This window comes from Akebia trifoliata, chromosome 11 (genome assembly GCF_017979445.1).
Source record: "Akebia trifoliata isolate Shusen 1 chromosome 11, ASM1797944v1, whole genome shotgun sequence".
Classification (NCBI taxonomy): Eukaryota; Viridiplantae; Streptophyta; class Magnoliopsida; order Ranunculales; family Lardizabalaceae; genus Akebia; species Akebia trifoliata.
The window spans coordinates 31,742,127-31,756,429 of record NC_141385.1 but is presented as its reverse complement, the minus strand read 5'-3'; the positions used below and the strand labels follow the sequence as shown (position 1 = coordinate 31,756,429).

At 35.0% G+C, this 14,303-nt stretch overlaps 1 protein-coding gene across 2 annotated transcripts in view; it reads left to right on the top strand.

Annotated features, from left to right (window-relative positions):
• Positions 1-1,223: 1,223 nt before the first annotated feature.
• Positions 1,224-14,303, top strand: part of LOC147391290 (ranBP2-type zinc finger protein At1g67325-like) — a 30,263-nt gene continuing 17,183 nt past the window's right edge. The window contains exons 1-2 of one of the 2 annotated variants that reach the window (XM_086457279.1): positions 1,224-1,406; positions 1,679-1,724. In XM_086457279.1, coding sequence (XP_086313405.1) covers positions 1,392-1,406; positions 1,679-1,724 — 61 coding nt within the window. In that variant the 5' untranslated portion in view covers positions 1,224-1,391. The remainder of the gene's footprint in view (positions 1,407-1,678; positions 1,725-14,303) is intronic. The other variant, XM_086457278.1, reaches the window with a different exon arrangement.

Below are 14,303 nucleotides of genomic sequence, written 5' to 3'. Positions count from 1 at the left end.
CAAAGTAACCAAGATAATTTATTCTTTTTGAGAGGTATGCAGATTGTGATCGACTACATTGTGTGCTTCGAATGTCGAATAAAAAAAAAAAAAAATTAGGTGAGTTGACCTGTTAAAAACAATTAAAATAAAAAATTTAAATTAAGCGGATCATAGTGTTGAGATCCAATTTTATCCAACTAATTTTATAATCGAACTTAGTATGATTTAAATTATTGAGAAGTGTCTTGGGAAGATTTTCAGAATTTAAAGGTTTATGGTATTACAAGTATTTAAGTTAAACTAAAGGGATAAAATAAGCACTCTAATGTTAAATTAATTATTAATGATATTGTATGGTAATTAGTTTTAAAAGAAAGGGGTTTAAGTCAGATTGTATATTGATTGATGAGTCATCAAGGAAGGCCAAATCATTGGAAAAAAGAACGATCTCAATTAGGAGATTTAATGATCATTTATTCCTCCAATTTGTAGTGGATGAATGTCTCATTCAACTACATGGAGTGGGGTCCAATCCTCCCTTTTTTTTTCCGATTTTATTCCTCCAAATTTACTATATTTCCTCCTTTACCTAATTTTTCAAAAATATCCCTTTTAATTTTATCATCTTTCCTCTTCCCTTTAACCTAAAGAGAATCTTCTTTTACCCCTTTATCCAATTTTTAATAATACCTCTCAAAATTTATTATTTTTCATTCCCTTAATAATAACTCTTTCTAATAATACCCCTTTTAATTTTATTTTATCTCCTCTAATCACAAATATGACATAGATAAAATCTAGTCTATATAATAAATGAGTGCGGATCTTATGCACTGAAGGTGAAGGATCGAAGCCCTCCTTCCACACTCCAATACATGCCACCTAAGTCGTGATCCAAGAAATTTTTTAGATGCTAATTCCTTGGATTGTGGCTTACATAGCATGTATTGGGGTGTGGGAGGAGGGCTTCAATCCTCCACCCTAGTTGTATGAGATTCGAACTCATTATAAATACAATTATAAGTTCCACTTTAGCTATAATTATGTGGGATAAATGTCCCCTTCACCTTCACTTTTAGGGTGGAGTCCACATTGCAATTAGCTTTTCCTGATTGCACTTCAAATTTATTATTTTTCCTCTCCTATTTTTTTACTAACCCTCCCATTTTATTCTCTTTTTTAATTTATCTTTTTTTAATAATACCCTTCAAATTTTATTATATTTTCTCTTACCCCCAAAGAGAATGTCTGTGACACCGGCAAACACTAGTTGTATATTATGGCGGGGCTGGTTATACCTCCACCGCACTTTATTCTTTAAAAGCTGAAGAGCTGCCGTGCGTAATCTGCCTTCCCTACCTCTCTTTCTCTCTCTCTCTGGGCGTCGCAGAGAGGGCCGCGCTTCATTAATGGCTTCTGCCAAGGTTGGGGATTCTCTCTCTCTCTCTCATCCCATTAAGAACTCAAAAGCTCGTTACTGTAGGCAAATTATGATTTTTCTTAATTTTCTGTTATACTTAGGGTTTCACCCTAGTTTTACATCTAAGGTTTCGTCTTCTAATGTGTCTTTTCCAACTTTTCTCCTCTATAATAGGGTCTTTTTGGCTTTCTGATTGCGATATTTTTCTTCTTCTATTGCTCTGGTATTAACAGTATTTGGATTTTCCTAATTTTTATTGTTTATTTTTCCGTACAGGTTGATAATCGAGGCTCCTTCGGGTCGAAAAGGTCTCGTAATGATGGTGAGTTTTTTATGTGGGTTTAGGTTTAATTGAATTGGTTATTTTATTTTTTCTCTGTTCGGAAACATTTTCACAGAGGAATAATTGCCATTTAACACTTTTAGAACGTTAAAGAACCAAACAATGTTTCTGAAGCATATAGTGAAACAGTGTCTAATGTTTATCACATAATTAACTTTTAACTGGGCATCAAATTTGGCTTATCCGATGCTTTATAACTTGAAAAGTTTCATATTGCCTCGTCGGTGTTAATGGTTATGTCTAGATATTAGTATTTGTTGTACATTTAGATTTTCCAAAAGAATCTTACTTTAGGGTTGGTGACGGGATTTCTAAGGTCTTTCCTATAACCAAATGACATGGAAAACTTACTTTTGCGGCAATTCACACCCTTCTTTGTATGCTCGTTTTTTGGACCAGATAACCATGGTTTAAACGTTGATCCTAACATAAGTATGTTGTGGGATTGTCTTGGATTGTTTAAAAATGTGTCAATTGAGATAGTCTTGGTTTTTCTCTAGACTGAAGATAGCATCGAGATGAGATTTTAAACCCTAGGGATAACATGGTCTTTTTGTAAATGTCATGAAGAGCTCATTGAGAGCAGCGTTGGTTTATTGTGCTATTTGATTTTGAGCTATAAGAGAGTTTCAATGGCAGAGTACTAGCTTTTAGATTTAATTGCATTGAGAGGTTTTGCATTTAAGGAAACAGATTTTGGTTCTTCCTCTCTGGTTGAATTTTGATATTCCCTTTGTCTACAATGTCATAATGTGGGTGCATAAATCCTCTATTCTTTGGTACATTCTCCTTAAGTTACGTGTGGGAATATACTTTTTTTTTGGATAGGTATATGTGGGAATATACTTTTGTAGATGTGAATATAATTGCACATGTTTGTTTTCACCTTTTTTTTTTTTTCTCGAAAAAGAAAAGAAATGTAATGCCAAAGTGTCACTCAATTTTTTTTCCCCTATATATCTTGCATCAAAATCATGTCTAAATCATTTGTTGTACAGTTTTTGTCAAAACCAAATACGTGTCCAATTTGACCATCTTTTCTTAGGGGTTTTTGATTTACATTCTCCAACATTAGAATTTCTTTGTTTACTTTTCATGGGATAGGGACAAGAATTTTAAGGAATTAATAGAAAATAATATCACATGGAAGGGCTTGTATAAGTGATGGCAAGTTTTGAAGTTGAAATTCACCTATGCGATAAAATTTACTAAATTGAAAAACTAAAAAGGAGGAATTTCATGTTCAATTGTGATAGTTAATTTGACTACACTCACAGGAAGTGTCCTTATTGGAATCCACCTTCATGTTCAACAAGTTACCTCACTTTTAAAGAGGATAAATCAATCAATAGGGAAACATCCAACTAAATTGTTGAAGTCAATTTTTCTTTGGCTAGGTCACAATTCTCGAATTTTTGGGCCCCTCTACCTGGTGAGTTTGTAGAAGTCCACCAAAATTACACTTTAATCATCTCTAATGAGCCAAATGGTGCTTATGTAATATCACATTTTTAAGAATTTGTTGTTTGGAGTAACCACGTTGATCCCATTTGTTAAATGCATGTTGTATCAAAGTCACCCTAGTGTGTTGGAGGGGACTTCAATGCTATTAGATTTTAAATTGTAAGTATGAATTGGTAAAATCCTTAGTAGTTTGAAGTTTTTCATTTTATTTTATTTTATTAATAGTAATGACGTGATAGATCTTCGATTTGCAAGTTAAAAATTTAAATAAGTCCAATCATGAATAGAGAGGACCGCTTTCTTACTTCCTACCTTTTGGAATTCAACTTCCCTAATGTTTCCTACGAAATGATTTCTAGACCCGCCTTAGACATTTTGATGGATATATATGGCGTGCCTCTTCTTCGTGCTTTGAGGTCATTTATTTTTGGGACCCCTCGTTAATTGATTGACTCAAAATTGGGGTGGGAGTTCTCTTATTTCACTGAGAGGCCTAGATATGTCTTTTGAATAAAAATGAAAGTTTTAACGTACCATTTAAAGGATTGAAAACAAGAACACTTTTTAGTCGTTTGATCCCAAAATGGGTTTTTTCTTGAGAAGATTGTGAGCATCGATAGGAACTAATAGAGGTGTTTTATCTCCGTGGACGTGAATCTTAAGGTTGCTGCTATGGTGGAATATCTTACATAGAGGGGTTTTATCTCTATGGACATGAATCTTAAGGTTGATGCTATGGTGGAATATCTTACATTGGCTAAAATGGAGGAAATTTGCTAGAAATGGAAATTCTGAATTAAGTGTCACAAGGAAAGCGATAAAATTACCAAATTCTTTCACATGATCACCAGTATTAGGACAATGTGGTGGTGGATGATGTAGCCGTAGATGAGGTTGATGATATCAGTAATGCCATTTGAACTTCTATGAGAAGTATTCAAAACAACATGGCTTCAAACCTATTTTGTATGGTCTTGCATTTGATAATTTTCCTTCGGATCTTTGTTTTCTTTTTGAGGGACCTTTTACGAGGAAGAAGATTCTTAACCTATTTATAAGTAAGATGGGGATAAAGCTCCTTATCTGGATGGCTTCACACTTATCTTCTTTATGAGACACTATCATATCAATAAGACTGACTTAGTGAATGTGAGTTTTACGATGTTGGCTTCTTTGATTAGATAATCAACACTATCATTACTCTTATTCCAAAAAGGGAAGGGGTTGTGCAACTCAGATTGTAAGCCAATTAGTCTTTCAGTTATATTATAAGAAACGCTCCAAAGTAAACAACCAATCAAAGAAATCCTCGATGTGGAGAAGGCCATTGAATTGTGGCATGTCCATTTTTAACTAGTATTCGACCTGATGGATTCGGGTAGGTGGTGGAGTAGAGTTAGGATCTAGTTTATCAAGATAATCAATATAAGGGGCTGGTTGGATTTGGGAAGGTTTTTGTGAGTTATCTGGAGGGTTGGGGTTATGAGAAACATTTGTTGGCTGATTTGTGGCTGCTGGAGGGTGAGGGTTTTTTATTTTGAAGGTATAAGAATTGAGTAGTATGGCTAGAAGATTGAGGGAGGGGGGGGGGGTATTAGGGGGGCTAGAAGGTTGAGGGAGGGTGGTATTAGGGGAAGGGAGGAGAGAGGAGGGGTTGGAGAAGGGGATTATTGAAAAGATTTGTATGGGGTGGTAGTGGAAGCTAGGGTTGAGAGTTTAAGGGAGCATGGGATGCAATTTAGGTATGATTAAAATTCTAGGTAGTGTTTTGAAAATTGATAGGTTTGGTGTCACTAATTGGCTCCCTAGAGGTTGAATTTTGAGGGGAATTGTGGGAGGGATGGTGGGTTTGGTGTCACTAATTGAAAATTGATAGGTTTGGTGTCACTTATTTATAGGTTTCTCCTTCTCAATGGTGTTAAGAACCATTTATTGAACAAGAGATTCCAACTTAGCCATAATTCTGGCTTCAAACCTCTCAAATGGAGCTTCTAGATAAGCTTTTTGTGACAAAATCACCTTCCCTACCCATCTTTTGTAGATCGTAGTAAGAGTTTTGATACCACTTGGCATAGCGAAGCGTGTGAATGAATAGATTCGAAAGGAATTGAGAGATTGTATTCAATGAAACACACAATACAAGAAAAATAAATTGAAAAAAAGGGAAAACCAGAAAAATAAATTGAAACAAGAGAAATAGCTAAATTCGAATTTTATTGAATGAATTATTTTCTCAAAATTCATATTTGAAGCTCCTTATATAGATAACTTCATCATAACAACTTAGAAACCTTTTAAAATACTAAAACGTACTTTTCTAATCTATCTATAACATAATTGCAACTTTCTAAATGTATCATGACTCAATTTTGATACTTCTAAGCATTTCTAATTATAACCTAAAGAATAAAAACGAATTTAGACAAAAAAAGAATAGAATTGAAAACAAATTAAAAAATAACAAGTAATAGTACTCCTAAAGTAACTATGAAATAAAAAATCTTACTAGAAGTTGAAAATTGAAATCCTACTAGAACTAGAAAATATAAACAAATCCTACTAGAATTAGAAAACTACTTAAGACTCTCTAACTAAAATTGTAGATGTCCTACATCAGTATGTGATGTAGAACATAGATGGAAGAAGATGAAATATGGTGTAGGGTAAGGAGTTTGGTCTAGGATTTAGGTTTAGGATTTGGCTTATATGGAAAATGAAAAAAGGAAAAGGATTAAGGGTTGAAGAACAGGGTTTCAAGGAAAGATTTCAGGTTCAAAAGGTTTTATTAGCCAATGTGAAAGATTTCAACAAAGACCAATTGATATTTAAAATACAAAATTTTGCAATTATGACATTTTGCACTAGGGTGTTGTAATTAGGTTTAGGGTTATGAAATAGGGTTAGGTTATAGAATATATGATAGGTTTAAAGAAGAGATTAATGGTATAGGTATTTATGGTTTAGGAAGGATTTGATGGGTTTCTTGTGGACTAAGTAGTGTTTGGATGGGTTGATTTCTTACAAATAAACGAAAAATGTAGAGAAAGATGGATTGAAGAAGATAAAGATAAAAAGAAGATTAAAGAGAAAAAGATTGTAGATTTACCTTGGAATTACCTTAATGATTTTCATGGTATCACCATGTTAAATGCATCAACTTTCAATCAAGAAAAAACTGAAACTTCTGCAATATTTTTTGTTATTCCATTCACATTCCCTATGAAATCAGTTACAATAGCCATATATAGAGTCTAGACTCAAAAATCCTAATCTTACATGACTTAAAAATTAACATTTTTGACCTTGAGAAGTCAATCCTGTGTAGAGTTGATACCTTATCCTTATTTTGGGCATGACTCGCTCGGAACTTATCGAAAAAATCTTGGTCTCATAGGATAGGTAATTGAATAATCTTTCAAACGACACAAAAATCAATGTAGTATAAAAAATTTTGACCCCTCAAAATGAGGTCTAAGTAAAAGTGACGTGAATAGTACCCAAACTTAAATCAAACATCCAAAAAAGATCCTAATTCTAAACTTTTAAAATAAATAGGATTAAAAAATGAAATTGGGCTGTAACTAATGCCCAATAACTAAAATAAAATAAAATCCTAAAACTAAAATATAGCCCAAATATGTTAGGCCCATGAACTCTGATGTCCCTATAAATTTGGTTTCCCAATACTTATAAAAAAAATAATATATATATATGGTTTCCCAACGTACCTAAATCCTCATGCAAAGTAGAAATTTGGATAGGAATCTCTAATCTCAAATGGTGTCTTTTTAATGGCGATGTTCGACATGGATGCCTAATCTCAAGTGGTATCTTTCTTTGGAAAGATCAGTGGTGTGGAAATAAATCTACATTTTGGATTTCCCTTATATTTCATATTGGATTATGAAAGTGCCACTATTGACCGTTGCCAAATCAGAGAGCAAAGCTTCACCTTTGTGGAATTTCAATCAGAGAAAGCCTAAAATTGTAGGGGAGTAGACATCAAGTCTTCCTTACTTCATAGGCTTAATTTGATCACCTTAAATGCTAAGGAGTTGGGTACAAGGGTTTGGGAATGGTGCTCAAATGGAAAATTCTCAATCTCATCTTTACTGGACAATTTGATTCACTCTAATTAACTTTCCTTTCATGTGAAAGTTTTTCCCATCTAAAGTGTTTTTATAATTGGGTTGACATATTGGATAATAATCTTACTTTTGAATACTTGATTAGAAGGGATTGGCATTTTAGAATAGTTTGACTATTGCTAGTCAAATTTTGGAGCCTTTTGCAAGTTGGTTTGTTAAATCCTTCTCTTCTCATAAGGGAAACTCTCTTTGGTAGTTGCCTTACTTTGCCATCTTCTGGTCTACTTGGAAAGAAAGAAACAATTGTAGAGCTCGTGGGTCCTACAGTCGAGTCTAATTAATTTTAGTTAATTTGAATTGGTGACTATTGAGTTAATTATCCTAATAGAGTAAGGAATTGGTAATCACTTCCAATCTTTATCTTATTGCGTCATCCCTGGGAGAGGGGTGCTCTTTACTTATTAGAAAATAAAAATCCAAGTGTGTGTAAATAGAAAGTAATAAACAAAGGCAATGAGTAACTCACTAACAAAGGAGGCATGGGTGTTGTGAAATTACCCCTGTCCTAGACGATAGAAGACGAGTTAAGTCGACTTAGGTCATCGACTCCAGATTTGGTATGCAAACCTAAGGAGCCGTGACGGTATCGTCCAACTGTCGTCCTTTCCTAGTCTATTACAATCCAAGTCGTCTTGGTTAATTATGAACTAAAAGAAAGTTACACAGGATCTAATACAGAGTATCTAAAATAGAAAATTAAACCTATCTAAAATGAAAGAAAAATAGAAAATGAAATGGTTTTAGAGCTTTGATGATCTTTTAAGCGTTTTCTCCAAAAAAAGAGAGGCTGTTATTACAATCAGGAAGTCAACAGAGAGTTGCTGTAAAATTAGAGGACTGAAGTCCTAAATTTTACCGACGCGCCATGATGACTCATCGCCGTGTAGTGACATCAGCACTTTTGGTCACCAAATTTTTACAGTGATCTCCTTCTAGTTCACTGATTAATGGATATTTTTTTTAGATCTACAAAAACTAAAAATAGAAAAATAGAAAGAAATAAAAAGAAACAAATTCACTCAAAACCGAAACTACTACACCTTTCCCCAGTAGCGGTGCCAAAATTCTGATGTAGAATGAATAGAACTTAAATTTATAATCGAACTTGGAAGGTAAGTGAGGGTCAAATACTAGGAAAGCGAGTATAATCAAACAAAGAGTATAAAATTTCTTTCAAACCAAAACTATAAAACTGTTTTTAAGGTTTTGAAGTCACCAAAATAGAATTAAAGGTTGCTGAAAATTAAACTAATAGAAATAAAAGTTAAGCTACAGACAATAGATGGAAATCACCAATAGAGAGAGGATCCACTTAGAGTAACTATTCTACCAAACTTAGCTTCTATTTTCTTTTTTAACTCAATCCAAAGGCTTGGTGTTAGCTCCTTGGTTTGGAACATTTAGTAAAGAAAAGCTTAATTTAGAAAATCAAATGTAGAGCTTCTTCACTCCCTAAAGTGTGAAGCTTCTACCACCAAACATCTAAAAAAGCATGAGAGATCTTGATCTTATCTAAACATGATCCATAAACTCTAGCATATAAGGTGTAGGAGTCCGCTATAGCCTTGATCCATAGGAGTTGGACAACCCTTGAAGTGAATAAAGTAGATTTGAGAGTTTTAGGGTTAGGGTTTTTTCTGGAGAAGAAGAAAAGAGATGAAGAGAGAGTTGTTTTATTCTCTCTCTCACTCATATATATATTAACATCATAAGAGTATTACTAATAATAAAAGAACCCTTGGAAGATTGTAAATAACCAAGAAACCCTTACAAGAATTTCTACACTCCCTCACAAGTTGGTGCATATATATTTTTCATGCCCAACTTGTTAACAATGCTATGAAAAAGTAAACCACCCAACTCCTTAGTAAGGATATCAGCCAATTGATCTTTAGTTTGCACGAATGGAGTACAAATATGTCCAGACTGCAACCTTTCTTTGATGAAGTGCCTATCTACCTTAATGTGGTTAGTTTCATTGTGTTGAACTGGGTTATGAGCTATACTGATGGCTGCCTTATTGTCACAATACAAACTCATTGGCCCATGAATAGGAAGGTTCAATTCGGTTAATAGGACTTGAAGCCATAGAAGCTCGCACACCCCATGAGCTATAGACCTAAACTCAACTTCTGGATTGGATCTTGTAACCACTGTCTGTTTCTTACTTCTCCAAGAAACAAGATTACCCCCAACAAATGCGCAATACCCAGAGGTGGAACGACGATCTGACATTGATCTTACCCAATCAGCATCTATGTAGGTTTCAACACGCAAACTACTATGACAAGCATACAATAAATCTTGTCTAAGAGTGGATTTTAAGTACCTTAGGATTCTATAAACAACATCTAAATGAGTTGCAGTTGGTGCATGCATAAACTGGCTTTACCACACTAATTGCATAAGCAATATTTGGATGGGTTAAGGTGAGGTAGATAAGCTGGTCCACAAGTTTCTGATATCTCTCAACACCAATGCAGGACTTACCATTGGACTCACGAAACCTATGGTTTGACTCAATGGGAGTATCATAAGGTTTGCAACCCATCATACCTATCTCATGAAGGAGATTCATAACAGACTTCCACTACGAGATGAAAATACTCTTCTTTGATCTAGCAATTTCAATCCCAAGAAAGTATTTCAATTGGCTCAAGTCCTTAATCTCAAACTCCTTTGCTAACTGGTATTTTAATTTTTTCATTTCATCATGGTTATTACCAGTCATTACAATGTTGTCAACATAGACTATGAGAGCAGTAATTTTCTTATTGGAATGTTTAATGAATAATGTGTGGTCAGCTTGACTCTATTTGTAATCATACCCCATCATGGCACAGTGAAACTTTTCAAACCATGTTGTAGGAGACTGTTTCAAGCCATATAACGCCTTTTTTAGTTTACATACTTTCCTTTTAACAGCTGGACATTTAAAATCAGGAGGAGGTATCATATACACTTCTTCTTCTAAGTCACCATGCAAAAAAGCATTCTTCACATCAAATTGTAGCAATGGCTAATCTTGATTGGCTGCAAGGGATAACAACACTCTAATAGAGTTCATTTTTGCTACCGGAGCAAATGTTTCACCGTAGTCAATGCCATAAGTTTGAGTGTAACCCTTGGCGACAAGTCTGGCTTTATACTTGTCCACTGATCCATTTGGATGATGCTTCACAGTAAAGATCCATTTACATCCCACTAATTTCTTTCCTCTAGGAAGAACAACCATATCTTAAGTATTATTCTTTTTAAGGGCCTGCATTTCCTCCTCCATTGTCTTTTTTCAATTTGGTTGAGACAGGGCATCGACAACACTACGAGGAATAGATATTAAGGACAAAACAATAGCAAAAACACGATAAGAGGAAGACAAAGCATTATATGAAACAAAATTGGAGATAGGATGTTGAGTACAGGACCGAATACTTTTTCTAATTGCAATGGGAAGATTAGAATTATCAACTTTTGGAGTAGGGATATTACCTTTGATGGATGGGTTTGGGGAGGATTCTTGGTTGGGCTCATGAGGACTCTCTTTAGTGCCTTTGTCACGTCGAGAATTCATAGGTAATTCTTTCTCTTCTTATATAATAGGAATCTCTCCCTGGTCACTATTATTGCCGACTTGTAATTTTTTCTTTTGTATAATAGGAACTTCCCCTTGGCCATCATCACCACTGTTATGACCACTATCAACATTGTCAGAGGGAAGAAGAAGAGGACAAGACAACTCTTGGGGAAAATACATCTCTCTACTTTTATTTGTCTCCCCCTGGAGTAATGTGTTCCAAGAGGAATAAAAATAAGTAGATTTAAAAAATGTTACATCCATAGATACAAAATATTTATGAGAAGGGGGATGATAACATTTATAACCTTTTTGATTAGAAGGATACTTAAGAAAGACACATTTGATGGCTTTAGGGTCAAGTTTGGTGCGGTCGGCTCGAGAAACATGAACAAAACACACTCACCCAAAGACTTTGGGGGGAATGAGAAACACCTTATCAGGAGAAGACAAAACCTCAATGGGAATTTTAAATCCCAAGACACGCGAAGGCATGCGATTAATAAGAAACGTAGCAGTTAAGAGAGGATCCGACCAAAACACTTTCAGTACGTTCATAGTAAATAAGAGAACTCTAATAACTTCTAATAAGTGACGATTTTTCTCTCAGCCACGCATTTTGTTGAGGAGTACTTACACAAGTGGTTTGGTGAATGATACCATGCTCACTAAAAAATGAAGCAAGACCATCAGATATGTATTCTCCACCATTATCAGATCTAAGAATTTTAATTTTTATACAATTTTTGTTTCAATCATTTTGTGAAAGAGTTTAAATGCATAATACACATCACTTTTAGCTTTGAGTAAGTAAACCCAAGTAACACGAGAAAAATCATCCACAAACGTAACGAAATAATGAAAATCACGTAATGAGGTAACTGGGGAAGGTACACATCAGAAGGAACAAGAGAAAAAGGTGAACTATTTTTGTTACCACTGGCAGGATAAGAGGTTCTACAATGTTTAACAAATTCACACATCTCACACTGAAGATTTGACACAGAAATAAAACAAAATAACTGAGGAAACAAGTGTTTAAGAAACAAAAAAGAGGGATGGCCAAGGCGCCTATGCCACTGTAATAATTCCTCAAAACGATGGCCATTCCGAACAATAGATGGAAGCTTTTAGACTGAAGTAGCAACCTGTGATGGAGGATCCAAAAAATAAAGTCCTCTTTCCTCATGCCCCGTACCAATCATCCTCTTCGTATCCAAATCCTGGAAAATACAGTGAGAAGGAAAAAATGACACTATAATTTAATGATTTCGTGATATGACTCACAGAAAGGAGGTTTAAAGCAAAATTAGGAACATGAAGAACAGATATGATAAGATGGATGGGCAATAACACTACCTTTGTCAGCTATAGAAGAATAAGAACCATCGGCAACTTTTACTTTGTCCCTACCAGAATAGATATGATAAGATGAAAAAAATGAAGACATACTAGTGATATGATCCTATGCCCCTGAATCAATAACCCAAGAGTTGTTAGGAGTGGAAGTAGATGCACTGAAGGCCGAAGTACCTGAGTAAGCGACTGCAGATGTAGAAGCCGTACTAGGAGGCTCCAATTGAGCCATAGAACGCCGAAAAGCCTCAATATCACCTCGAGAGAGGTTAGTACTATCAGATGCTGGTGTTAGAGTTGGAGTAGGCTCTAATATCTTCATTGAAGTAATAGAAAGAGCGCTTGAACCCCTTCCACTATTATAACGACTACCTCATCGGCTAACGGCGAATGAACCTCTATGTGATGGACAATCATGAAGATCCCAACAAGTATCCCTATATGGCGAGTACGACCACAATTGTCACATTTCAACTTATCTTTATCATCAACAGTTGTCCTGAATGACCACCGCCTCGAGCACGACTACCATTGCGACCTCCTCTTTGGGACATCAAGGCTAAGGCTGATCTCTCATGAATAGTAGGTTGGAGCATGTTATTATGACGACACTCCTCACGATGCAAGTAGGAATATACTGTAATTAATGATGGAAGAGACTACTTTCCTAGAATTTGAACCTTGACTAGTTTGTACTCGGAGTTTATACTGGCAAGTAACTCAAATACACGATTTTCTTCAATCAACTTCTTATACGCAATAACATCGATAGAACAATGGGTCTGAAATGTCTGATAATGATCCAACTCTTCCTGTAGACGTCGGAGAATGGAGTAATATGTAGGCAAGGGCTTATCACCTTGCCTCATCTGCCAAATATTATGGCACAACTCATACACACGAGCTGTGTTGCCTACTTCTGAATATGTCTCTATAATTGCATTCCATGTCTCCTTGGCGGTTTGCAAAAATAAGTAATTACTGCTAATGTCGGGTTGTATAGAATGGAGAACCCAAGACATAACAATAGCATTCTCTGCATCCCATCTGTCAAATGTTGGATCTTTAGAATCAGGAATTGGTAAATTACCGGTCAAATATCTCATTTTGCCTTTTTCTTTAATGTATAGTATGGCCGATTTAGACCAAGCAAGGATATTATGGCCATCTAGCTTCACTGTAGTGATCTGAAGATTAGGAGCAATACTTTGAGGATTACGCATACTCCCTTCACCATTCAAAGACACATTCGAAGACTGACTAACCTCAGACATTGTAAAAAAGCATTTTGAAACAAATAACAAACACCTTGTGAGTACGAAATACACTCCACTAGATACCCGAAATTGATGTATACTTCACCCGATGGAGAAACACACTTATTATCCTTTTTAACAACACATGACAAGCATTAGAATATGGAGAACAAGTCAATCCAGATTAGAAAATAGCAAAAGAGATCAGATTTGCATAAAAAACATCATTTTCAACAACAAAAAAAAAAATCAGAAAATGGGTCTAAAGAAAGGATCACCTAAGCTTCAATATTTGACCAATCGATCAACAACCACCACCATTAGATTCCTCATAAAAAAATGACCAAACTGCTCAAGTCCAAACTCAAAAGCAAGTAATTGAAATGAACAGACGGAGTGAAAATGACAGATCTTGAATTTTCGTTATTTTTGTTGATTTTTTGCTAAAAACATCATAACTTGCTCAAAACAACTCTAAATCACATGAAACTTGTTTAAAAAATTCTCTAAAATCACCTTCTCTTAAAAACAATCAGAAAATATCAAAATATTCAACAAAAACAACGTCAGATGACGTCAGCACGCTGATTGCTGACGCTATCAGACGCACGTGCTGACGTTATTAGACGCAGTAAGTAAGAGAGTCTTCTTGTCTCTCTCATTTTTTTTAAAATTTGTTTCTAAGGTCCTTTTTGATCTTGAGCTCTGATGCCAAGTAGATTTGAGAGTTTTAGGGTTAGGGTTTTTTGTGGAGAAGAAG